Source organism: Crassostrea angulata, chromosome 6 (genome assembly GCF_025612915.1).
Source record: "Crassostrea angulata isolate pt1a10 chromosome 6, ASM2561291v2, whole genome shotgun sequence".
NCBI lineage: Eukaryota > Metazoa > Mollusca > Bivalvia > Ostreida > Ostreidae > Magallana > Magallana angulata.
In genome coordinates this window covers 15,017,122-15,043,497 of record NC_069116.1, presented here as the reverse complement: position 1 = coordinate 15,043,497, position 26,376 = coordinate 15,017,122, and the positions used below count along the sequence as shown (strand labels likewise).

The 26,376-nt window shown below is 32.7% G+C and overlaps 5 protein-coding genes across 6 annotated transcripts; 1 reads left to right on the top strand and 4 right to left on the bottom strand.

Annotated features, from left to right (window-relative positions):
- Window positions 1-210: 210 nt before the first annotated feature.
- On the bottom strand, window positions 211-5,345 carry LOC128190250 (proton-coupled folate transporter-like). The gene is made up of 4 exons (XM_052862226.1): window positions 3,988-5,345; window positions 3,690-3,773; window positions 651-807; window positions 211-370 (listed from the first exon to the last, which is right to left on the bottom strand). The coding sequence occupies exons 1-4, from the start codon at window positions 5,099-5,101 to the stop codon at window positions 277-279; spliced, it is 1,449 nt and encodes a 482-aa protein (XP_052718186.1). The 5' UTR covers window positions 5,102-5,345; the 3' UTR covers window positions 211-276.
- Window positions 5,346-6,528: 1,183 nt separating this feature from the next.
- On the top strand, window positions 6,529-13,389 carry LOC128190249 (carboxypeptidase B-like). Of its 2 annotated transcripts, none has more exons than XM_052862224.1 (11): window positions 6,529-6,633; window positions 7,359-7,441; window positions 7,678-7,762; window positions 10,926-11,150; window positions 11,325-11,426; window positions 11,634-11,738; window positions 11,945-12,055; window positions 12,215-12,299; window positions 12,425-12,627; window positions 12,946-13,030; window positions 13,155-13,389. In XM_052862224.1, exons 2-11 carry the CDS (start codon window positions 7,368-7,370, stop codon window positions 13,337-13,339), a joined length of 1,260 nt encoding a protein of 419 aa, XP_052718184.1. In that variant the 5' UTR covers window positions 6,529-6,633; window positions 7,359-7,367; the 3' UTR covers window positions 13,340-13,389. The 2 variants fall into 2 exon arrangements, with proteins under 2 accessions (XP_052718184.1, XP_052718185.1); XM_052862225.1 differs by having other exon boundaries at window positions 6,580-6,629.
- Window positions 13,390-15,470: 2,081 nt separating this feature from the next.
- On the bottom strand, window positions 15,471-16,921 carry LOC128189159 (uncharacterized). The gene is made up of 3 exons (XM_052860652.1): window positions 16,446-16,921; window positions 16,299-16,337; window positions 15,471-15,987 (listed from the first exon to the last, which is right to left on the bottom strand). Exons 1-3 carry the CDS (start codon window positions 16,489-16,491, stop codon window positions 15,725-15,727), a joined length of 348 nt encoding a protein of 115 aa, XP_052716612.1. The 5' UTR covers window positions 16,492-16,921; the 3' UTR covers window positions 15,471-15,724.
- Window positions 16,922-17,154: 233 nt separating this feature from the next.
- On the bottom strand, window positions 17,155-21,361 carry LOC128189158 (leucine-rich repeat-containing protein 40-like). Its single transcript, XM_052860651.1, has 2 exons — window positions 21,281-21,361; window positions 17,155-19,423 (listed from the first exon to the last, which is right to left on the bottom strand). Exons 1-2 carry the CDS (start codon window positions 21,281-21,283, stop codon window positions 17,873-17,875), a joined length of 1,554 nt encoding a protein of 517 aa, XP_052716611.1. The 5' UTR covers window positions 21,284-21,361; the 3' UTR covers window positions 17,155-17,872.
- Window positions 21,362-23,140: 1,779 nt separating this feature from the next.
- LOC128188929 (toll-like receptor 3) lies at window positions 23,141-25,811 on the bottom strand. Its single transcript, XM_052860261.1, has 2 exons — window positions 25,599-25,811; window positions 23,141-25,092 (listed from the first exon to the last, which is right to left on the bottom strand). The coding sequence occupies exons 1-2, from the start codon at window positions 25,599-25,601 to the stop codon at window positions 23,524-23,526; spliced, it is 1,572 nt and encodes a 523-aa protein (XP_052716221.1). The 5' UTR covers window positions 25,602-25,811; the 3' UTR covers window positions 23,141-23,523.
- Window positions 25,812-26,376: the final 565 nt, after the last annotated feature.

The window sequence follows — 26,376 nt, the reverse complement described above, 5'->3', positions numbered from 1 at the left end:
GCCCTTAGAATATTGGTTCTTATAACTGAAACACGTAATGCTTCCTTCACTTATAATAAAATTTATTACTACTTCTTTGGTCAGGCAGATCATGAAATATTATTGTCCAGCTTCTTTTACTTTTGAATAAATGTTGCAACACCCCCCCCCCCCCCCCACACACACACACACTCTGTAAACTCCAACTATATTCAATATACATATTTGGTTTAAAAATTGCTTTAATTGTGTTATACATGTAATGCTCAACAAACAGCCGTCTAGTTTTGCTTTCCTTTAATTATTAACTTTGATCTGTTGATCTTTCATCACAGTATGATCGTTAATTTTGTACTTAGATGAAACCCGTCGTGGATTCAAGACCAGCACTCTACAAAAAAACAGTTATTTGAAAATTTAAAAAAAGCGATAGATGTTTTAATATGATTCAATGTTTAGTTCAATATTAAGTTGCATTTATAAGTTGTCCTTTTCTCCCATCAAACTAGCATTAGTATAAACAAATTTCAATAAGTAAATCAAAAATACTTACATGCGATATATCTAAATGATTTTTTAAACGTAAGATTTCATAAATATTGATACTATTCAAAATGGAAAGACGAGGAATTTATGATTATTTTATCTTATTGCTTATAAAGCAAACTTACAGGAGTAGTATCAACGAAATAAAAACCATTCCAGCCATCACGACGTAGACATATCCCCTGAAAATGGAGACGGTGTGGGAATAGATTGGGTTGAATATAAGACTACCCACGATATAGCATGCCGTCTCTATAGCTGCTATACCACCAAAAAGAGCACCTGTGTAAAAACAACAAATGAATAAAATTACGATAGTTTGTTTTCATATCCTGATTTAAGAGATTTGTTCTGCCTGTCAGCAACTTCATTGGAAGACTTTTGCTTGGCCTCGTCATTTTAAAAACTGAACATTTTGCTGCTTAATCGATGGAGGTAAAAAAAAAATTCATTTCGCTTTGAAACTCTCAATAATAGATGTAGACAGTTCCCTCATAATATTTCTTATATTCGAATTTAATTTATTTGCATTTAAACTTCTATGGGTCTTACAAGTGACAAAACCCGGGGGCGCCTGTAATGAGCGAAACGAAATCGAAACGAAACGAAACCAATCGAAACCAAACCAACCAAACCAAACGAAACCGAAAATCGAAACGAAATGAAAAAAAAAAACACATAATAAAGTAAAAAACTTATTTACATTATAATATCCATATCTTTTTGTACGCACTTAGGTTTGGAGAGAGAGAAAGAGAAAGAAAGAGAGGATGCTTAAACTGTAAACGTATGAAAAAAAAACTGTCTTTAGTCCTTTGGCTGTGTATTCTATTTTGCGTTTTTGGCGGAAAAACGGCGTCCGCAAAATCAAGTACATTGCCAAATGTAAAATATATAAGTAGATTAAAAGGTTAATTCAGAAATGCGCTAAATAAAATCCATGCTTACTTGTTGAAAAATTATATTCCACCAAATATCATATACCCTAACTATAGTACGTTTACCGTATTTACGGAGACTTTCCATCCACACGATTTTTTTATGTTAATAGGAAATATTGTAAAAATGAATCAAATACAATGTGTGTGCGTGTGAAAGGGAGAGAAAGAGGGGATTGTGTTTGATTTAAGGTACTACACAGGTAAAAACCTCTTTATAATGCAAGTTAATTTTGTCAAATTACGGCGTCCAAATTCATGCTTTACATGTTAAAACAATTCTTATCAATGTTAGAAACTGGTAACCAACCAGTATGCTCTAAATCACAATATATTCTATCGTTTCATTTTTACAATATTTCAAATCGATAGAAAGAAAATTGTTGTTAGATTGTCTCCTTCAGTATCATCATCATCATCATCATCATCATCATCATCATCATATCTCTATCTCTTTCTTTCTTTCTCTCTCTCCCAAACTTGCGTATATACTTTGCTATGTGATGTCGCTGATAAGTTTTAAGTCATCTCTCTCTCTAAACGTCTGAATATACAGGTAGGTATATTTTATGGTTCAAAAATTTATTTCAATGAATTTATTTTCACTTTTATGTAGTCAAAATTGATATTAGTTTTGTTTAAATTCCGTTTCGTTTTGTTTCGATTTTTGGTTTCGATTTCGATTGGTTTCGTTTCGGTTCATTCGGTTTCGTTTCGTTTCGCACTTTACAGGCGCCCAAAACCCGGGTGTATTATAATGGCATTGAATCATGATTTTTTGAAGTATACAGTCTCATAATTGCAGCAGTGTGTGCATTCAAATTGAGTAACGCGCGTTAGCGCGTTATGAAAATTTGTATGCAAGCATCGCTGCAGTTATGAGACTGTATACTTCAAAAAATCATGATTTAATGCTTATATTTACAATATTTTAACTTCATGCCTTGTCTGAAAATGTGATATATACCTTAAAATTCCTATCTTATCCTAAGGGTAAATTAATATTACCACAGTAACAGCCGCAAGCGTGAACTTTGATTTTCGCTTGTGACGTTGCAGTTAACAGCGTTCAACGTTTGTGACGTCATAATAAAACTCGTCATTTTAACCTTTGAGTACCCTGTATGCATTACAGTGTTATATTTACATTCTACTGTGTTTTTCCATTAAATTCCGTGATGTTTAAATGCCTCTAAATGCAACAAGTAGTCAAAGGTCAAATTGACGAGTTTTATTATGACGTCACAAACGTTGAACGCTGTAAACTGCAACGTCACAAGCGAAAATCAAAGTTCACGCTTGTGGCTGTTACTGTGGCTCTTCCATTAATAGTAACTTACCCTTAGGATAAGATAGGAATTTTAAGGTATGAATCACATTTGCAGACAAGGCAAGAAGTTAAAAAAATGTAAATATAAGCATTAAATCATGATTTTTTGAAGTATACACTCTCATAACTGCAGCGGTGTGTGCATACAAATTTTCATAACGCGCTAACGCGCGTTACTCAATTTGTATGCACACACCGCTGCAGTTATGAGAGTGTATACTTCAAAAAATCATGATTCAATGCTATAATATTTGCATTTCCATTGTTCTTTCCCATTGTAAGCCCATACGGAGGAGCTGCAATTATTTCTCTATAATCGCAATTGCTCTGTCAGTATACTATGACGTCATAAAGGTGTAACGTTATATATACTTTTCCATGACGTTATAGATTTATACCACTATACGATACATCATGTGTTTTTCTCCAACTCGATTAAAATTGACGTATTTACATGTAATATTAAAACATGTTTTTGATAACATTTTAAAGGAATTACTGTTATAACATATCATTGATTCTGTTAACAAATCTATGTGAATTAAAAAGATACATTACAGTCTGAATGTTTACTTTTGATGTAATAGCTAAATGTCAGGTCTAGGCTAATATAGGGTATTTGCGAGTGGTAAAATGCAAATATAAGTAATAAACAACGATTATTTAGTGAACATGGCGTTATGAATAGCAACTGCTCTGCTGGCATATTTTCCATGATGCGCTAGCGCGCATCATGGAATATGCCAACAGAGCAATTGCTATTCATAAATCCATGTTCACTAAATAACGTTGTTTATTTCTTAAATAGCTGCCGTAGCTTTCAACACACGTTACAAGCAAAAAATATGTGAAATGTAAATATTACTGTATAATTGATCGCATATGGTTTGCTGTACCTTGTTTGTCTGGTGACGTCATTCGTGACATAATGGCCCTGATCATAGGCAGTGTCAGTACTGCGCCTCCACCAACAACGGCAGCTTATGAATCAAAAAGTTATAGACCAATAATAAAAGCCAAAAATACATAATTTTGAAATTTGCATGATTACTTTAAATCACACTTAAGATGAAGCCATATAGACCTTTGGCAGCAAAAATACAATAACAAACAGGCACAAGAATATCAAGTTGCTAATGACATTGAACACGAAAAATTGAAAAAGAAAAAAATTACAAAAAAGAAAAATCTCACCTATATATAACATAACGTCTGTCGATGCAAATGCTGTAATCATAAAGCCTGATATTCCTGATATAGAACCAAGGATGGAAACACCTTCATCGTTAAGGCAAAGATGAAAGACTTTGATCATTCCCATACAGATAACGTTCTGAAAGAGGCCAATTACAGCCCCCAGCCATCCTACTTTCACAGAGTCCCAACAAAATGGCTGACTTATCTGGTAAAGTATATCTACTCCGCTCCTCCCAACAGCAGTTATTCCAGTTGCAAAGAATATAAGAATGCAAATATTATATTTCCAGCGTTCTTCACTTTTTGAGACGTAAAAGGAAAATATTTTTTCCACGTGTCTTAAGCAAGACATCTTCTTCGACACTGTTTCTGTGGGTGTTTTTGGTTTCCGTGTTTCTGGTAAAACAAAGACTATTATCATGATGACAACTGTATATATGCAACATGCCGCCACTTGTGGCCAGACAAAGTTTGTAGCTTTTATGAAATATCCCGTACAGAATCTCCCAAGGACTAATCCTAGACCAACTGCAATCTCAAGAAAGGCAATAGCTACAGAACGTTGTTTATTATTTTCTGTAATGTCTGCTATATACGAAAATGCAGCCATTAAAAGGGCCAGGAATCCTCCTGTGGAACCTTCGATGGCACTGCCAATCAGAATAAAATTGATATCAATGCGGTAGTAAACAATGAATAGCAATATTAGTTTACTGATTATTTGACCAATAGAGGGGGCTAAAAAAAGAAATAAACGTCCAAAACGATCACTAAATGCTCCAAGAAAAACAGAGGCAATGACGGCAGGAATACCGGAAACTAAAGATACGTAGATGTTGAACTCAGTTGCCTTTTTCTGAATGGTCTGAGTCTCGGGTGACGCTACAGATGCGTTCACTACACATATAGATCCCGTGGACACGGACACTTTTCTATGCGGAAACAGGGTTGCTGAAATATAAAAAGGAACGTACAGACCCGATGTGGTTAAGGACATTACAAAGGCAAACATATGTAGAAACAGGATTGGCCCACTTAAATAATTGCGCCAACTCCTGGTGGGTTTAGCGGTACGTTTTGCGTGAACAGATTGGTTATCGTTTTCTGTCATGGCGAATACTTTGTGAAGAAAACAATGTACCTAAAATTTTGTTCTTTTTTATAACGTATTAACAACATCCTTTTAGTCCACAGAAATCACCTTTCCTCGTATATGAATGTTAAACAAACCATAAATAGTTTTCCAAAAACAGGTTCGTTTACAATTTCAACTGTTAAATATATCTGGAGAGGTAAGTAGTATTCTCCATCGATATTATTATCAGCATAAGCAGTGTAATGGATGACAAGGTTCAATTTTCTTTTATCAGTAATTTTATATTCATCATTTTGTAGGTCATTTATGATAACTATTATGTGTCACTTTACATCGTGTACATTATGCAGTAAGTATATTTTTGCACAGTGTAATAAAAATTTCAAGTGTTCAACTGGCGAACTTAACATGTAGATTATTTCGATGAAAATAATTTCATTAAAAGCCCATTAAATATAGGAAAATAAGTGTTCGTTAAGATGTTACATAAAGATGGATATAAAAATGCCCGATATATATCCACATGTATGTTGAACTACTTTAAACGCCTCCATGCGCTCAATGATCGGCCTGGCATCACATACTGAACAATCAACAATCAGTAGTCTATCAGGATGTGTTTACAATGATTTCAATATGCTCATTTGATGAAATATTTAAAGATCATGTAACTGTATGGATCTGTAGAAAGAGTTTGTCAAAGAAATTTTCAGTTTCTTTTTTACTCTTCACCCGCCCCCCCCCCCCCTTCTCTGTGGGACCGGATATTCTCCGAATCCGGGTTGTGATAGTCTAAAAAACCATATCAGTATGTATGAATTATCATAATACAACGCTATGACATTTTAGTTCTTCGGCAGATTGATTCGGATTGTTCTCTATATTTTTTGCCTTAAACTAAGCATTCTTCTTCAGACATAATATTAATCAAGGAGTCACGTTTAGAAAATTTATATTTTGACATTGGGATGATATCAACAACATTGGTCAATGATACAATATTTAATACAACACAAATAAATATTTAATTTCCTTTGACTTGTTCATTTATGTTGGAATTTTTTTCTCAGAATTTCAAACTCATTGACAAGCAATTATTATAGGAGACATTGTATCTTTATTCGATGTTCAATAAGTTTGAATCCCAAATTTGAATGTGAAATGTATGTTTAAAAATCTATGTCTGCATGGTATTCGCAAGGAATTCGATCAAGACGATAAAGACAAACTGTTCTTACAATAACATGGGTGACAAAAAATGAAATGATCTCTGATGAAAAGCACGTGTCTACTTTAAAACGCATACCCCATGATAAACCAACGCTTTCCCGCGAGGTTTTGCTCGTGATTTGGAGACCTAGTTTATAGTTCTACATGTACATCTTTTCTTTATTTAATGTTCTTAACGTAATCTCCATGATAGTTTGACCCGGCGAAAATCGATAACATATCATATGGTGTTTGTACATAAATAGATAAATTTAATACTTAGAGCTGTAAATTAAAATATTTCGTTGGCACAAATAGTTGCTGCTTTTATTAGGTAGGTAAGCATTATTTTCATTTTTGTGTGTCTTTGATAACATTTCTTTGAAATGCAGAATACAACGTATGTCATTTTTACCCCCCCCCCCTCTTTTCTAAAAATTGAAATGGTGAACTCCTACTACAGTTTTCAAGTTAGGAAGTTGTTCTTATTGGATCAATTGGACATATATCAGAGGTGTGCATATCGCTAGGATATTGGTTTCTGCTGATTTATTTTTAAAAAGTACCAGCTGTACTGTAATGAACTGGGTCATTTTTTGGCAAAGTATTGCATGTAAAGTACCCCATTTTTCGTGTTAAGTACATTTAGTGTTCATCAATTTAGGGTTGACAAATGGATTCTACTGTGACAGCTTTTCTTTTGTTAAAAGTGTCTTTTAATCAGTCAAAAAGAATAAGTGTTCATTCTCTGAGCCAACCAAACAGCACGTAGTTTTAGTTTCATTTTTGTAACTAATATAATTGCAATTCATTTTTGATTTAATACTTTTTATTTGATATTGCATGGCTGATTTTTATCAGAAATAGTTTTACTTTACAAACTCCTTCCAACTCATTTATATTTCAGTATTTTATTTAAAATTTTACCCGGTATGTCTTCTCCATATATTAGTGTTTTGGTTTTTTTGCGGGGGGTTTTTGTTGTGGGGGGGGGGGGGGGGTTGTGGGTTTTTTTGGTGTTTTTTTTTTGCTAAATCTTTAAATATTTCATTTTATTTTTCAGTTTTAAAAAATGGACTTACAGTTCTTGCTGTGCCTTGTGGTACTGCTAGGAACACGTCTGGCACAGAAAATAAGATATGATGGGTATGTTATCTACTAAACTACTGCCATAAAGCATGATCTTTTACTCAATCAAAAAGCATATGCATGGCGAACAGTACTTTTTTCTTATGGTCAATCCAAAATGTAAATATACATGCATGATAAATATATTTTTTTTTAGATTTCTTTAGGGATATGAATTTTAGATGACAGCTACCTAATAAAAAACCGAAGAAAACTTAAAATCTCAAGGCATTTATTCTTTGATCTTAAAAAAGTTTTTCAGTTCTTCGAGTCGTTCCAAAAACTGAAAAAGAGCTATTTGCTTTGAAGGAAATACTGGAAAATAACCGTCAGTTTGAGGTGAGATTTCTTCATGGAAAATGTAAATTGAGCAAATTAATCTTAAACCAATCAATATTGTGAAAAATTTTACTACAGTTATTTTCGAGATCAAAGAGATGCCACAGCCATTATTCTCCAATTTATACCAGGAATCTCATTAGTAAATTATCAGATAAACGCATTGGTCATGTGTAAATAACTTCAGAACAAAAAACATTATGTTTTAACCATGTCGATTTCTTGTCTTAGTTCCAGACAAAACAATGTGTATTGCCTCAAATACTTTTTTCAAACAGCTTAGTTTAGTTTTCACAAGGACCCCTTTATATAAATTTGCTCTATGTGTTCTTACATTTAATTATATGAAGTGTGATACTCAATGTCTTTACATTACTCTAACAACTAAATATATAATACAATGATATTTTTAAAAAGTGAAGTTTTTTTTTATTTAACGAAAAGTGTTTTCTGTACTGTATGTCATTCCGTAATGTAAACGTCAGCAGCAAAACCTTTTAGTTTACACAGAACAGCCGTCTCTTTTGCCAAATTTGTCTTTCTATAGATACAGCGATCAGCGGTTATTCTTGAGATGCTAGAAAAATAAAAAATATAAACTTGTTATAATAATTGTGAATGAACTTCGGTCTCGAAATGTTGCCTGAAAAATTAAATCTTCGGCTAACGTCTCGGTTTTTACATTTTAAAACAACATTTCCAAACCTAGAATGTTATTTTGCAACATTTACGACTTTTTCTCTCGGTAGTGTCTAAAATAATTAAGGTTTTTCGTTTCCAGCGGGAGACCTTATTGTTTTCGTACTGTCTCTTATTATTTTTCCCCCAAAATTTTGTGCACGCGATTTCTCGAAAAGTATTGGACTGATTTTGTTCATTTTTAAGAGATGATTGCCAATGGTCATGCATAATTCTAGATGTTCTTTGAAATTTTAAAATCGTCATTTACTTTCCCGATTTACGGCCGATTTTTTTTTTTATATTTTTACGTACAATTTTGTTCAGAACAAATCTCAGAAACTATCAGAGATATGACTGAAATTTTCAGAATAGATATAGTTTGAAGTTATACACTACAATGTTGTTTTACGCCAGTGGCTCGCCTATGCACGAAAATTGGGTACAAATTTTGAATCAAAATCTAAATCTGAAATCTAAAAAGATATCTTTTTATTAGTTGATATTTTATTAAGACATTAATAACATGTATTAGAGTATTAGAAGTTTATTCTATATAACAAAATCAAGAAAAGCGGCTGGCCCCTTTAATTAGGGGGGTAAGAGACTCTAAAGTCCATTACAAATAACTTGAAAACGATCAAGTTTTTGTAATGCTTAATAGAAGCAAAGTTGTCGAAAAAAATCGCTGTCATACCCATTTTTGACAGTGATAGGGATTTTTATTCATTATCTAAAAAGGGGAGGGGGTTAATTCTGAAATTGTACAGATTATTAATGGAATCATTAAAAAAGGAAATAGCACGAAAGACTTACTCGTTACTAGTAATGATATCGTATCTAGTTTGATATATTTTCCTAATACACTTTCAGATATATGAAGTAGCCAGTGAATTACTATCATGTAATTGAGAGTTCTTAATCTTCTTTAAATCAATTTTAAATACTCCAGAAAAAGGTCTACGTTTGCTTATTTAGATTATAACTTTGTCTCAAAGTAGGGTACCCTATTCTTTCTGAAAGTATGGTACCCTATTCTAAAAATGGGCCTCTAAACCACTAGATATATTTGTCTGTGTCTATGGAGGTTCATTGAAGATATATTTTCATCTAAACATTGTATACTTTTTTTAATTTAAAACAATCACCTTTTGGACCCCTATCCCACTTCTAAATTAAAAGAGTTTAATTCTATACTTATAGAACTGAAACAAATCCTCACAAAACAAACATAGGACAGGTATAGAAATGTATATCAAATTAAACAAAGATTGTTTCTATCAAAATATAACGTCAATGTGTCTCCATAGACACAAGAGTTCTATGTATAGACTGGATTTTTCTTGATCTAAAAATAGATCCCATGCCGACTGAAAAAAAATAGGGAACCCTATTTTGAGGCAAAGTTAAAAACATAAAAGTACGAGCTTCAAACTTTTTCTCAACAAATGGTTGTAGAAAGGACACGAATAAACTCCCTTCATTTTTTTCAGATTTTTGTATCTTCTTAAAAAAAAGCTGTAGCTGCGCAGTTCGACAGCTAATTTACGAGATTGAAAAGGCGTTGTCCTTGTTCTCGTATGCATAATTTGCATACAAAACAACATGTGAAAACTCATATTTATCGATTATATATCTTTTTCTCAGTTTCGGACAGAAACAAGACAGTTTAAGAAAAGTTTACTCCTTACCCTCAAATCATGTACAAAATGGCCGCACATCCCCCTTAAATACAAGTGTTTGTTTACATTTTGTACAAGTGTATGCGAAACAAACAAGAGTTTTGAGCTTTATTGCTAGTAAATAAATGATAAAAAAACATTGTTTCCGTTTGTTTAAATGAAATAACTTAAGGTAATTAAAGTATAACTTTCGAAATTTTTGTGACAAGACATCAGAACGCAGAGCCAAGGCGTGTACCTTGTGGTTGCGCAAAGTGCGGTTAGTCACATGGCGTTCAAGGCGATCCCACTGCAATAAATGAAGATTCGACTGTGCACCTTTGCGTTCTATAATTTTAATAGGACGGAAAAGGATCGCCTTGAAGACACAGCCCCGGTGTTACAGGCGTTTTCTAAGCGCCTTGCATCCGCTTACTGAAGTGTCTCGCATACTACCAGCCGTCAATGTCCGACGGTAATATGTTTTTCTAGTCAAAGATTGGCACCAATCTTGTGGTTTCACTGCATTATTTTTTTTGTTCCTAGTCCATTTTATTGATTGTGTGTATGTTCATTGTTTGCCATTTATTCTAATATGTTTAAATAAATGACCATTCCTATTCCTGTTACCTACTAATTAGGAGGGGTCGAACAAACATAAACATTTTTTTAGTTTTTTTTTTACCTTTTATGTAAAACCATTTGTCTATTTGCTTAAAATTTTCCACAAAGCATCTTTGTTTTGAAGTGTCTCCAATAACTGTATGTAATCAAAGATAAGAAAAATTGTTCGTAATATATATTTTTCGAAAACATGTCTTTAGATAGATGTATGGAGATTCGCTGGTGTTGTTGGCAAGCATGCGGACATCCAGGTCTCCCCAAAACATTTCTTGCAACTGAATCAGACCCTTGCAGAGAATGGGCTTTCACCAAAGATTACTGTGCGGGATGTACAGAAATTGATAGCCGAACAGGAACTTAAGAACCACGAAGTCAAAGAAACTGCTGGTGTTTTTGAATACGGAAAATATCACACACTGGATGAGGTCTGGAGTATTAAACATTTGTTTGTTTTGAAATCAAAATGACTGATTAAAAAAAAAGATAAAATTTTCGACTATCGAAAATTCAGTAAAATTTAGACACCATTGATAATTGACAGATGAGATTTTGCATTGTTTAAAATTTATAATTTAAAGCAATCTCATTGTTAATTCTAGGTAAACAATTGGATTGACAATATAACCAAGTACTATCCAAATATCACTACTGTCTTTGAAATCACAAAATCTTACGAAGGACGAACCATTAGAGGAATTCGGGTATGAAACATTTTTAAGATCAAAAATTATTTAAATGTTAATCATCATCTCATAAAGTTAAATTATTGATATGGTATCTATAATTGATTGTTATTTAGATAAAAAGAGTCGATTAAGTAGAAAAATGTATTTGAAATACGTGAAATCGCTCTCTCTCTCTCTCTCTCTCAAATTAATATCACCTTATAAAGTGTCCTTTGCATAAAGATTTCTACAGGTGAGGGTAACTCCAAACCCAGTTTTTTCATCGAGGGAGGTATTCACTCCAGAGAATGGATTTCACCAGCCACAGTATTGTACATGGCTGGGCAGGTAAGCAATCCCATTTATTTTCAAACGTGTTTTCATAAATATATTCATTGTAAATGTTTGAATTCATAAATAATACACTGAAAAACCCCTATACACATTGCTGTTTATTAAAAAATGAAATACATTTGAATGTCGTTTACTCATATTTTTAAGGTTTGAGTTGATATTTGATTAAAAGTCGATTTCCATTGTATTTTTCATCGCAGATGCTTGATAGATATTCAGCCGACCAGCGGATAAAACAGCTAGTAGACAGTTTTAACTGGTTTATTCTGCCTGTGTTCAACGTAGATGGTTATGAGTATACTTGGACAAAGGTAAAAACTCTTTTTTTTGTTACTGTTGTTTCTGTTTAGTTTGTTTAAAACAAAAAAGATGTTGGTGTTTGACGGTTGAGGCGTTCTTTGAAATGATTTTTAAAAAATGAATAACATGCATATATGATTTTTTTTGTACATGGTGTAATGTTTTGACAGAACCGTAACTGGAGAAAAACTCGCTCAAAGCATGGTCTGTGTACTGGTGTTGATCCCAACAGAAACTGGGACTATGAATGGTGCAGTAAGTAAGGTCCATTTATTTCTAAGGAGATCTACACGTGGGTGTTTTTATTTGCTATTTTAATTGACTTTGCATAAAAGATTCTTCTGAGTTAGCAAAGTGGCCAATTAATTTTTTGTCGTTAGAGGAGGGAGCGAGCAAGGACCCATGTTCAGACATGTATTGTGGCCCAAAAGCATTTTCAGAGGTAGAGGTTAAAGGTGTTGCTGATTTCATAATGAAGAACTCTAAGATGATGAAAGGTTTTATCGACTTTCACAGCTTCTCTCAGTTATGGATGAGTCCGTGGGGATATACCACGAAACTCCCTCCAGATTTTAAAGACCAAGTAAGATTTCAACGATTGAACAGACCATTTTATAAAGTAATATGTTGTCAAGGTAAACAAAGATTTTATTTCAAAAGAAAGGGGCTTAGCATTGCTCTTTTCAGCAAAAAACAAACAAGAGATTAAAAAAGAAATATACATTTGATTGCTGCAGGTTAAAAGCTTCCAGTCTATAAAAAATTGGATGGACGGCCTATGAGCTACAGTTTCTTACGTGTTAAAAAGTTGCAATTTACGGTGCTCAAAATATTGCGCTTGTTTTGAATTGATGACCGTTATGCATAATCATCACACAGGCTATCGTACTTTTTTCCATAGGACAAAGGTTCTGAATTAGCGGTGGAAGCCCTGGAAAAGGTGTTTGGAACCAAATACCAGCATGGCAGTATTGGTAACACTATATGTAAGAATACTTTATTAACATATAGATCGCTTGTTTTACTTTAAAGAGTGTGTATACTCGCTGAAGAACAGTGTAAGACTATATTCAACACTTACTTGAATCTATTTTCTATTGATGATTTCAGACGTTGCGAGCGGAAGTAGTGCTGACTGGACTTATGGAGCAGCTAAGATCAAATATTCCTACGGCGTAGAGTTACGGGACACTGGAAAATACGGGTTTCTCCTACCGCCAGATCAAATAATTCCATCTGGAAAAGAGACTTTAGAGGCCCTTATTGCTTTAGCAAACTTTGTAGTAAATAATTGATTTCTATGAATTGTAGTATATGACAAAATTAAAAAATATTCAGTGAAATAGCACTTTTTACCTTTATTTTTATAATTGTTTCTTTCAAAATATGGAATATTGCGTGCTTCACTTTTTCTAAATACATTACTTACCAAAGTATTAGTTTTCATGTGCATGTTTGTAACTCGGAGTTGTAATGTTTTGAGAAAATAGATTTACGCTTTGAATATATCAAAACAATTGCATAACAATTTCTAAATCTTTTCTAAAAGATTTCAGATTTCACTTGTTGATTCTTTCGTTATCTCGAGAAAACAACATTTTTTCTCCTAAAAATTACATAAAGTGCATGCATTGTGTGATACCTCCATATTTTTCAAAAAAAAAAAACGATACAGTATTTTATCTCGTGATAACGACATTTAAATCTCATGAAAATGAAAAATTATCTCGTACACACATTCTAATTTAGATTCATTTATCTAATACATTGATCGAGTTTAATACGACTTTCTCTAATATCAATGTAGTGCATATATATCAAGAGGGGAATCATTTGGTACCATACCTAAGTGCAAACTGTTACACCGTTAACCTTGCGTTTCCCATTGATTAAGAGGATACTAACTCTTAAAAACTTTAATAAACTTGATAATATATGTACAATGAAATTATTTCGTGCGCACGAAATAATATGTCGTTGTCGGGAGATAAGTTGTTTTTTGCGAGATAATAATGCATGCGCACGAGATAATTACATCTTTTTTAACTATTAAGATAGTTTATTCCTTAAATGTTAAAAAATGATATAAAATTACAATCCTTAATGGATCGCTCTATCGTTTTTCTCTATATATTTTTAAACTAAACATTTTTCTTGAAGTCACAATATTAACTGGAAAGCCACGTTTGCACAATTTAGAGTCAACAGTATACAAATATCTATGTAAAGGTTACTTCGTAATATGGACACTTTTGGTTTGGTTTGGTGGAGTTTTAAAGGCACCGACTATGATTCTTTAAATGGATTTTATCCTTCAACTTATTATTTCAACCTACTGCGAAGTTTGGCAAATGTTGACACACTTGTTGCAGAGAAGAAGTCAACAATATTAAACGTTCTCTGACGTATGCTGACGGAAATATTTCAACTATTGGGGAAGGTGTTCTGTTTCTCACTTGGACCTCCTTGTATGAGATGTTTAAGACTGATTAAGGTATTTGTTAACCTACATTTTATGTGACTGAAATTGATGTCCGTTTCAATCACTCTAAACGATTTTTGATAATTGATTATACTGGGATGATCATTTGTAAAAACAGTCAAACATTATATATGTAATTTCAGTATAAAACATTATTAAAGGATTGCCTTAAAATGTGTCTCAATTAATTTACAAGTCAAAGTTTAAAACAGGTGATTTTAAAAAATAATCAATGATTTTTTTAAAAGAAAAAAAAACGATGCACATGGTTAAATTTGATTGTTATCTGGCAGTGGGTTATAAGATGCAAGTAAATATTGTAATGGAGACATTTCCGAGATTTAGTTTTGTAACAATTGAAATGAAAATATTTTAAATGATTGCCAAAAATCATAATATTTTCATTAATTTTTATTTGGCATTTTCTCTACACTGTATCCATCCTAGTTTTGATTGATCAATTTTTTAGGAGTGGGGGGTTTAAGTTACGACTTCTTTTAAACTTCTTTCAAGAGAATTTTATTACACATGGGGCCTATATAGTCGAAATAGACAAAGGTTATTTTTTTGTAAATATTCATAAAATATTTCTTGACAGTAACTTATGTTAATGGCATCTATTTTTTTTCAATGAATTTTAAATTAACTGCATGTCATAAATGAATTCCCATGTTCCCTCTTGTGAGACATTTTTTATGCAAATATTAACTTAAATTATTAATCTTACATGTACATGTCTTTACAATTAGGTCAGCTTACTCGGATGTACTTAATATCTAAGTGGCATATTGCATTACATAGTTGACAAATAAATTTTCAGGAGTACGTGTATGCAAATGCGTTATAAATATGATTATTAATTTATTTAAAACAAATAATACTATAAATATTAATTCTATCAAAAAAGTAAAATTGCAAAATAAAGAAAAACATGATAAAACAATTCGCATTTATACATTCAGCAACAATCAATTCATCACGGTTTTAACGAATAATGAGTGAACATCTTTCACGCAGCTGGTATATAAATTTATACCATCATAACACACAAACACCATATGCAATAAGAATATCTAATTTGTGAAAACAAAGAAAGTAACATCACCCGTAATGTAAACTGTTTTGGTTAAAGCAACGGAATTCCTTTAAAACTGATAATGCTTTCTCCAGCGTTTCTTTTTTTTTATCCACAAATGACTTAGGGGCACGCCATCCAACTCAGACCAACCCCGTACAGTTTTGTATCATGCCATGTTGACATCTGAAGAATGGCTTGAAATTTGTCGATATGCACAAGAGAGCTGTTAACTCGGAAGTTTTCTGCATAATTGACATCAATAAAGTTCAGGCCGTACATCATTTGTGGCTTTTCGTCGAATGGAGGATCAAATATGATGATCTCTTTCACCGGATACTCGGGTGCTTGTGGATAGTTGTACGCTCCAATGCTTCCACTTTGGCCTGTGTTACAAAGAAAATGTTTATTAACTTCTTCTGACATCACTTATGATAAGCTGTTATGCAAACATAACTGTTTCGTAAAAACTTCATTATAATTTGTGAATGACAAAGGGGTGTTTTTGAAAGATATATAACAGTCAATATTTAACTATAGTTTTAACTTTAAATGATGACTACAAAGTGTAATTCAGGCACGAACAAACTTTGAATCCATTTCTTAAAACAATTCTTAAATACGCATTTTGATACGTGATGAACATTATTTTCTCGAATAAATTCATTGTATCTGATGATGCGAACATTTCACTTACATTTTGCATAGGCTGCTGATCCAAACACTACTAGCATTACTGCAAATGGAAAAAAAACAGACATATTAATTTTGCATAGTAAAGAATCGGTAAATTAAAAAAATTGAAATTCAAACGATTTCATTTCAAAATCTCAATATTGAATACCAGCAAGATGTAATACGCCTTTCAGCATGCTTTGTATTTTAGCCATTGTAATTTCTTTGCTACCTGTGCAATGTATGTCAGTGGTTCTCAATTGATTTTATTTATATATACGTATATATAGTAGGTAAAACAAGAGAAGTCATGCATGCTTGAATGATGGACCTTTCGCCTTACCTTTATTGCCCTAAGTTAATATACGTGAATATGTGGGAGGTACAGTTAATGTTTATCGTTCATTCACTTGGTTTCCGAAACGATCCTCAAATGTGAAAATAATAAACGCATGGACGTGGTTTCGTAGGTGCGTTTGTTTGTATGCAAGGATCGTTTTGGTGGTATAATCTCTTTATTCGTTCAGTGAATTTGCGTAATAAATTTAAGAATTTTGATTAAGATTAAATCACAAAATTTGTTGGTCAGGTGTATGCGTTAGAAGTCCAATGAACGAAGAGTGATTCATGTTCTTTGATCTAAGTGTCTTCATTGTTTTTCCAGTGGGAGGCATTTCCTTCCCAAAGAAACACTTCGTAAGAAGTCGACAGGAACAATTCTATGTATTGCATTACAGAAAGCGATTTTATTTTTCCTCGATAAGGTTATTGTTCGAGAAAATGAGATTGCTTGTCAAACTTTTAGATTCAGGGTAAAATCTTCAAACACTGTTAATACTTGTTCAGCATGGAACACGTCAGCAAGATATGGAATGTTCACCAAACGATTGCTACTTATCTTTGCATTCGAGTACATTTAGCAAACATTGTATGCAGATAATTGCATTAATTTTACAAAGTTTACAGATGTTGTGAGAAATTTACAACAAAGAAGCAAAAGGAATGAAAACATGTTCCTATAATTCTTTAATTGTATGATTATCAATTTTTCTATTTGACAATATTCAACCATAAGTGATACATTAATGAATAACATATACTTTCTTTAGTCGTGAAGGTGGTGTTATGCAAAGGAATCTTTCGAAGCTTAATAACGATTATAATGTACTTATAAGCTTAATAGTTAAATCATATATAGTACATATATTGCCGAATGGTTTATGATACATGCATCATGACTTAATAATACTTAAGAATATGAAATTTAAAAACTAATTAATTTAAACAAAATCAAATCAGTCTGCCTGTGTTGGGTTTTTTTTACAGTGCTGGCATATTAGTTATAAAACAGAAAAAATACAGGAAAGATTGTCTTGTACAAAATTTGTCATGAAGCAAAATGTTCTGGGTTGTTTCCTCAATACGAAAGTACGTTAAAAATCTAAATAACTCAAATCAAAACATCCGGGTTGTACATGTGTAAATACTTTCTGCAAATAGTTTTTATCCCTAAATTTGGCTAAATGCAATGTATTCATCTTCTATATCTGAAAAAAAACCCGCTATTTAAATCACTCAAAAGCATTTATTTCATGGTCAAGCCTTTGGAAGTAATGGCCTGTTTTCACAGTTTTGCAACTTTTGTTTTCTCCACACAATAATATTACTCACAACAACAACGGCAATCATTATAAAACATAAAACTGTTGCTACAATGACAGAGATATTAAATGCTCTACAGTCTGTTGGTTTGATTTTTCTTACGAATTCCAACATGTTCCGTCCTTTCCATTCCCGCGGGTTTGCACAATGATATCGATAATACCAGTCTGTCATAATCTTTACATCTTTTTTCTCCCTTTCCCATAGTACGTACTGCATCAGTGGGCATTTGCAGCTAAATGGATTTCCAGAAAGGTTTAGATCCGAAACGCTCTTTGGTATAGAACCAGGATCTAGTGTTTCAATGCGATTCCATTGAAGATGCAAGTTTTTGATGTTAACAATGGTACTGTTTCGTTGTGGGTCTAAACTTGATATCCCATTATTACTCAGAATCACAGTTTTTAGGTTTGGCATTTCCCATATAATGTTAGGAATCGTTTCAAAGCCAACTTTTGAAAGTTTAAGGGTTATTATTGATTCTTTAAATGGTGCAAACAAAGTAGAAAGATTTAAAGAACTCCACTGACTTAAATTCCAGTGGCTCAGTTCTAATTTATTTAGTTTTATGAGATACTTGAAAGCTTTTGTATTGGTTTCTGTAGGTGGAAATAGAAATGCAATACAATTCAGTTCCAATGTTGCAAGGTTCTTATTCCTCTTAAAAGTTGGCATTTTAAATTGTTTGGTATATTCTAATCCACTAAGCTGAAGATACTCCAATTTTGGAAAATTTGAAAAACTATCTTTGTGTATGCTATCTTGAATATGACTTTTGCTCAAAACAAGCTTCTTTAAATTGTTAAAGCAATTTTTGATGTCTATATCCGCTAGCCGAAAGCGAATGCCGTCAAGACATAGAGCTCTAAGATTTGGCAAATGTTTAATTTTGTTTGGACAAAACGTTGAATTTAAGGAACGCGTGTCTGAGAGATCTAGTGTCTTTAGGTACGTAAACGGTTTAGAAGCCTGAGGTGAAAAAACCAATTGCTTATTCCCTGAAAGAATCAGACTTTTGATTTTAAATAGATTATCAATGTTTTCAAATGAAAAGCTTTCAATGTGATTGTTTTTAAGACTTAAAACCTTTAAACGTTTATTAAGTTTGGTAAACAATGGCACGACAACTGCTGTAGTAAGGTTCACATTCTCTAGACACAGTTGAGTCAGTTTTGTCTTGTTGATGTCTTCAAAACCACTTATAATTCCTTTACCAAGCATGGGTATATTTTTCATATGAAGAATACGTAGACTGCGGAAGTTTGAAAACAATGCCGTTTCTATTGAGTGAAAAACGTCATCTTGAAAGCTCATGCATTCTATTTTCGACCATTTACTGGTATGTTTAAACTCATCTCTTGTTAAATTTCTTAAGTTTTTATTATAGATGGTTGTACAGTTGCGAATTTCACAGGACGTGGTCGTTGATAGTGTCAGTCTAATCATCAAAGAAATCACGTCAAAAAATAAGATTCCGAATGTTACCTGTGAAACAAATAAACAAAGATTATCCCAATATCTGAATTGAAACCATCACATTGTTAAGTGTTATATTTCATATTTCTGAGTTTGATTATGCATAGATTAGTTTGCAATCGATCGAAACTTGTCTACATATTGAGCATATACTTCAGTGACAGCGTGGACAAACGTCAGAGTCCCAAGTACCTGTTGTATAATTTTCATCTATGAATTCCTAATCAATATTTGAAACTTTCTGATTGACGATAATGTACGTGTTTTACTTGTTTTTCATGAGTAATTGAGAGATTTTTAGAGATAAATAAACACAAATACTGTAATACTTACTTTGATGGCTCATACGGGCCAAGAAGGTGCATGTAATAAAAGGTGCATTTTCTGCAATGCTCGCTACCTTTACGAGTGTGACATTACTTTTGGATCAACCCTTGTATTTTCACATTTACCATCCAAAAAAGCAATTTTAATAAGATAAACTTAATAAATCGAAAATAGAAAGCGGGAATCGAGAGATAAACACAAAATAGAAACTTTTTAAGTGACATTAAGGTCCTACGAAAGAGACCAAAATATTTGGTAAAACATGTCCAGAATTTTTTTTCTGAAATTGCGTTAACTGTTAAGTATTATCTAGTGATGTGAAGTCTTAGGAAAGGTTAGGGCACTGAAAATGACACTATATAAATAGCGCCTGGAGGGTCGGCTGACAATGGTTTTTTCGTGGGCTGTCAATTTCAACTATTGCCCCCCCCCCCCCCCCCTAACTGGCAATATTCATGTTACTTTACTGAATGTCTTAATTTTTAAGAAAACCTTACTGCTGACGTGAATTTCTACGCGCATCGTTGTGACAATTGTGTTACCCGTTGCCAAAAGTGTTGATAATTAAAGTCGAGGGTAATAGAACGGATTATAAACTGCGTCTAAACCAATCAGATTTCAGTATTTAACGTTAAAGTATAATAAAGTCGCATGTACCATGCTATCACAAATTAATTCTATCAATACTTTGCACGAGGTTTCCTATCTCCCTATTTTTAAGGGACTTAGTTCGAAGAAAAGTCCAGGTAAAAAGGTTAAAGTTAAAGAAACTCTCTCTCTCTCTCTCTCTCTCTCTCTCTCTCTCTCTCTCTCTCTCATACAAATAAACATGGAATCAAATATAAATATATGCATTAAAAGCATATTTTTTGGATATCGTTGTTTCTTTAAAAAATCCAGGCCGTGCAAACACGTGCTAGTGTGTAAAGTGTATTCTTTCTCATTATACTTTAATCATTATTCACATTTTTTTTTACATTTAATAGGTTTGTAACATATTCTAAAGGGTCTGTGTGACATGTACAAAATTAAATCTTGAAAGAGTGATAGACGTTTAGTAAAAAAAATCATACAAAATTATACATAGAATGTCTGAATATTTTAAGTCAAATTTTTATAGAAATTGACCTTTGAAACCCTTTATCTAAATTTGACATCACTGACCCCCAATGTTTTATTATGTCAAAATGATACTGAAAACATATCTAACTGGATAAATTCTTGATATTCAGATATTCAAAAAGATTTTATTCAAAATCAATTTGTAACTTTTATAGAAATTGCCTATTTCAAGTGCAAGAAGGTCTTATAACTCAGAGGGATGAATACTCCCCCCGCCGTGCCCCCCCCCCCCCAATATTATCTTTGTATTTTTGAAGTCTGTTTTGTCTAGTCAGATTTCATTGATATACTTCTCAAGAAATTCTGGATGCAACAAAATTGAGGAGTATAGGATACCTTAAAGGACCGACGATATTCAAAAATAAGTATTCAATGCTGAAAAGGAGATAAAGTGATAATTCTAATTTACAAACTTACCATGATGGTGAACTAGACAGTGTCCCGTTATATACAATCTATATTTTATACAATCTATATCACGTACATTTCTAAACAGGAAGGACAGTTCTTAATTGTTTTGATGATACTTATACATGTAATGCCGCATGTTGTCAAATAAGTTTGTTTCCGGATAATTCAGGACTTTACCCGGAACTATTAAGTTAATCAGATAAATGCTTTGACGGGTGTGTGTAAAAATACTAAACCTTTTAAAATATTAGGCAAATTGCAGTTCTGGTCGACAATACAATTAAAATGCTATACTTACTTTGGTGCACAAAATATTCTGTATGTTCTGTATTCAAATGTATGTGTAATTAAACTTTTAGTAATTTTTTGAAAATCTGATGCCAACAAAATAATATCATACACATGTCTTTAACAAACACTGTAAAAGTTAATTTTTATTATTTTTAAGATATAACTTCGGGTATAGCTATAAGAACTAATTTCAACTTAAAGGCAGTCTGTTTATGGCAGTAAATTTCGAAACCAGAGAGTAGGCATATGAAGTTCCGGAAAACTGTTTCAAACAAAAATTATATTACACAATCCGGAGCGTTCAAAAAACTGATTCATAAAACTGATGAAACATAAAAAAAGTGTGGCTTATAAGTAGTTAAATGGGTTTTTTTCCTCAACTATATTTCAAAAAGTAAATATTAGGATTGCTTAAACTTTTTCATACTGGACAAAAAATTAGTTTATATATGCTAGTGAATTACTATAGACGGTATGATTTTTTTGAAAGTCAAATGTTTTCTAATAGTATAAGGTCTATTTCTAGTGGAAAATGGTGTCAAACATGTATTTTATTTAAATCTTTATAATTTTATGAATGTTAAATCGTCTTAATCCAGGAGTTTCTAGGGGCGTCGTCCTCTAGACCCCCACCAGGGCATTGCAATGGAACCTCAGGGGGTCTCAGGCCGGCTCGTAGATCCCCATCTTGAGCATGTGCTGCATTCTGTGCTTAGCCACCCCATTTATACTGTGGCAAAAAATGCGAAGCATTCATAAAAGTAGATTTTCATTTCATGGAAGAAAAACTGTGACTTATATCAAACCACTTTTAACAACCTCAAATAAAAGGTTGTATTTTTATTGATTGTCAAATTTAAGAAATCGGACTTCATTTTATAGAATCCATATGAAAGCATTGTACAAATTCCGGCGGTTTAGGTTTAGCATGAAGGCGAGAAAAGTTGACAAAGGATAATAAACGAGAGAAGGGGAAGATTAATCTGTTCTATATTAATTTTCCTGTAGGAGATTTTACGTCACGTGAGTTTAACAATTTTTCAAGTTTTTTCATGAATACTTCCTGCAATAATACTTGTATTGATTTTTTTCTCCATGTATTTCTTAAGGTGGAATAACACACCTGAAAAAAGTCACTCAAATTAACAATTAATTATTTGATAATGAAAAAAATGATAAATAAACTGTACACGTCAAATAAGCGAAAAATTTGCAGTTGGGGGATAAAAAATGAATATCGAAAAAATTCAATTCAGTAAGTAACAACAAAAACCCCTGTGGGAATCGAACTCGGGATGATGTGTTATTCCACCTCAAACAGCTCTACCCTTTCGTGTACGTGATTCTATTAATAGGCACCGCGATTTGAAAATGAAAAAGAAATCATTTCATTGTAAGTTCACAAATTGTTAAACTGAAAGTCTTAAGTAATACAACATTTGAGATATTTTCCTAAATCGTTATAAAGATAAACTATTTGATCTTTCCAGGAACCCTATCTCTGTTCCAGGGGTTTCAGCTTGAAATAGAACCTTTCATTGCAAAGTAGAGCGTGACTACATGTATGTAACTACATGTATGGAAGGTCTCTTGTCCGTCTCGTGCACAGCTCATACCGCCGCACATAAACTTGTAATGATGTATTTGTATCAGCACAAAAAAAGTTACCATTTCAATACCCCATCTTAACCAATTATAAAATTATTCTAAAACCAAGAAACTGATCTGTTTCGTGTAACACTATATTTTAGTGTGGACTGTATGGTTCCCCAACGGAAATCACCCGGTTATTCTGTCGTTTTAGTTTAGTTGTCAAAATGATATACCATATAGAGATCACTTTCTTTTCTATAGGAAACTGAAATGAAAAAAATATTCAACTGATATTAACCGTTATGTATAAGACTATTTTCTTGTGGTACAGTCTTTATATAATGAAAAAGATTTTTGATTGTTAACTAGCTAGAGGACAAAAGCTTCCGTTTTTCACTGGAATCGTGGGTGTACTGAAATTTCTTCAGTATGTTTTGTTTTCTTCGTCGGCTGTAAATATTTGTTGCAATGACAATGATGACCATCAAAAAGCACAGCACAATGGCCGTGATAACGTATGCATTGAACTCTTGACAGTCAGTTATTTTGGGTCTGAATTTATCTAGAGTTTTTCCTGCCCATTGATGAGGTTTGGAACATCGGTATTTACTCGCCCAGTCCTTTATTATTTTTGTTAATTTTCTCTCTTTAACCCAGTTCTTGTAGGGCATCAGCTCACACGTGCATAAAAATGGATTGCCTTCAAGGGAGAGGTCAAAGACTCTTTTAGGAATGGAATGCGGATCCACAGTTTCTATCAAGTTCCACTCCATAAAAAGAGCTTTTAAATTTTTATTTGTGTTTTCTGAAATTGAACTCCATGACGATATGTTATTGCTAGTTAAAATTAATTTCGTTAATTCATCCATTTCTTTTATGACCAATGGAATTGTTGATATACCTGTTGATTTCAAATCCAGATGCTCCAGGGTTTTAATCATTGGGCTAAAAAGAACAGTGAGTTCTGTTTCGCCCCACAAGCTTAGTTCCCAATATTGCATTTCCAACCGTCGCAATTTATGCAGATTCTTGAAAATGTTCATGTTTTTGAGTGTTGGATTAACGAAGTATTTAACGTCGTTTAGACTCAGTTTGGTAAGACGTTCTGTGTTTTGAAAAGAAGGAAACTGTTCTATGTTTGAAATTCCGTCCAAATTTAACGATGTTAGATTTGGGAAAAAAGAGAAACTTTCATTGGTAATAGGCTCGGTTAGATCGCATAAACTTAGATCCAGCGAGATCAAGTACCAAAAACAATTTTCGTCGTTGCGATTGTCAAAGGTAGACAAATTTAAACGATTTCCCGCAAAATTCAATTCAAGTAAGCTTGGTATTTTACACACAGGTTTGCTTTCTTGAGACGTCTTCCACTCACAATTCGAATGCGACAGATCGAGATGTGTCAAGCTCAATGCTTCCTTATCTAACATCATGGTGATATTTTGGTTCTGAGAGAGGTCTAGTGTTTTTACTGTTGTATTGGAAATAAAATTCGTTGAAAAATATGTGAGACTGTTGTTCATAAGACTCAACAATTTCAGCGTTTTTGGTAAAGAAGGAAGAAGGGATTCCAATAGTGTGTTATTCAGGCCAACATTTTCCAACCTCAGATGGGTTAAATTTAACCGTTTCCCCAAACTGTTTTTTATTGCTTCGCCTTCCAAAGGAAGATTATGAAGGGAGAGGTTTACTAGTTCGACAAACTTTGAAAAAAGTCCTTTTTGAATGAAGTGAATGTTATGATCGCTCACTAAAATGTTTTTACAGCATTGCAAATCATTTTTCTCTAAAAATTCATATTGTGTTAATTTTGGCGACTCTTTTTTAAATGTCGGAGTACAGACATTTCTGTGTCCAATACATTTACTCAACATCTCCATCCAAACGATCTTGAAGGATAGGACGATGATTGCAACCTTAATTAATGATTGGAGCTACAAAAGACAAAGTACCATGCAATTAGAGTTAATAAGCTGAAAGGGAAATCTGTACAAAACCCAACATGCATGTGCAGTAGAACATTCATCAATACTTATACATGTATGGTGTATATTGATTATAATAAGAATAGGTTTTGTAGTTTACTTTTTCGCTGATTCTCGAATTGCCCTTTTAACTTAGATAAATGTATCAGATATCTCCGATGCACAATCTAAGAGGTAAGTGCAAAATTAATATATATAAAATGAATCAAAATCGAGATAAAGAGATACAAACACTTAACTGTATACATTTTATACTCGAATCATTTAAAAATAAGTTTGTAGTCTTAAAAATGAAAGATATACTTCCTGTCTGTGACAGGGGGTATCAAATTGGTTCATGAAGCTCAATGGTCATGCACCATAGATTTATAAAAAATACATGTATAACATAAAGAGTGCATCAATTCATGTCTAGAGCCTAAACTAATCAAAATACGAATAGATCTTCTTCTTACCATTATAGAAATGCAGAACGTTCAATTCTGTACCTTGCTATGCACAGTTTAATTCACAATGTAATCTATTTACTTCCTCGTACACACATCACGATGTTGATGTAAAACATATCAGTATTTGATACTTCCTCCAAACGGGACTAGTGTTTCCTTATAGCAATCGAATTGCTCTGATAAAAAAAAGTTGTTTCCCTGTTTTAAAATTTTCAGAATCGGTTCAAATGCCTTTCAGATTTTCATAAGTTAATACCATAGATTAAATCAAAGTTTTCAAGTGTTTCAGACCAATTGATTGACTGGTAGCTTCCAGGTGTGCTGGCATTGTTCAATTCTTCAAATCTGATTTCATGCTACAAAAAATCCACAATCGTTTATAAATCTTTAGTCTTAAAAATGATGAATTCTGTAGATCCGACAACTATCTATATTTAAAGTGATCATGTGACACGATGCAGTAGACAATGATAAATAGGCAGCGACATTGCTTTGCTTATATGCAAAGTGAGCTTTAGATTTCATTAAGTTTGTTTTTGTTGCCAATTTGTATAATTATGACAATTCAGATTATTACATGTACATTGTACTAACATTTTGTATAAGTTGGATTTAAAATATTTTTAAATTCTTTCGGAAGAAATCAATCATGCTAAGGAATGTGCTGTACTGTCAGCCAATTTTTGGGTACAGCACGAGAATAATTTCACTTTACATGTACTTTATATAGTGCGTCTTTATGATTTTTCCCTCAAAAATATGACAAACAGAAGATTATATATCA

Excerpts from the sequence above, each read along its gene's own strand:
- LOC128190250 (XM_052862226.1), bottom strand. The coding sequence starts at position 5,101 with ATGACAGAAAACGATAACCAATCTGTTCACGCAAAACGTACCGCTAAA. Across the intron at positions 808-3,689 it reads GACGTCACCAGACAAACAAG|GTGCTCTTTTTGGTGGTATA; the intron begins GTACAGCAAACC and ends GTTTTTACACAG. Across the intron at positions 371-650 it reads ATTTCGTTGATACTACTCCT|AGTGCTGGTCTTGAATCCAC; the intron begins GTAAGTTTGCTT and ends GTTTTTTTGTAG.
- LOC128190249 (XM_052862224.1), top strand. The coding sequence starts at position 7,368 with ATGGACTTACAGTTCTTGCTGTGCCTTGTGGTACTGCTAGGAACACGT. Across the intron at positions 11,151-11,324 it reads AATATCACACACTGGATGAG|GTAAACAATTGGATTGACAA; the intron begins GTCTGGAGTATT and ends TGTTAATTCTAG. Across the intron at positions 11,427-11,633 it reads GAACCATTAGAGGAATTCGG|ATTTCTACAGGTGAGGGTAA; the intron begins GTATGAAACATT and ends CTTTGCATAAAG.
- LOC128189159 (XM_052860652.1), bottom strand. The coding sequence starts at position 16,491 with ATGGCTAAAATACAAAGCATGCTGAAAGGCGTATTACATCTTGCTG. Across the intron at positions 16,338-16,445 it reads AGGCGTATTACATCTTGCTG|TAATGCTAGTAGTGTTTGGA; the intron begins GTATTCAATATT and ends TTCCATTTGCAG. Across the intron at positions 15,988-16,298 it reads ATCAGCAGCCTATGCAAAAT|GCCAAAGTGGAAGCATTGGA; the intron begins GTAAGTGAAATG and ends TTTGTAACACAG.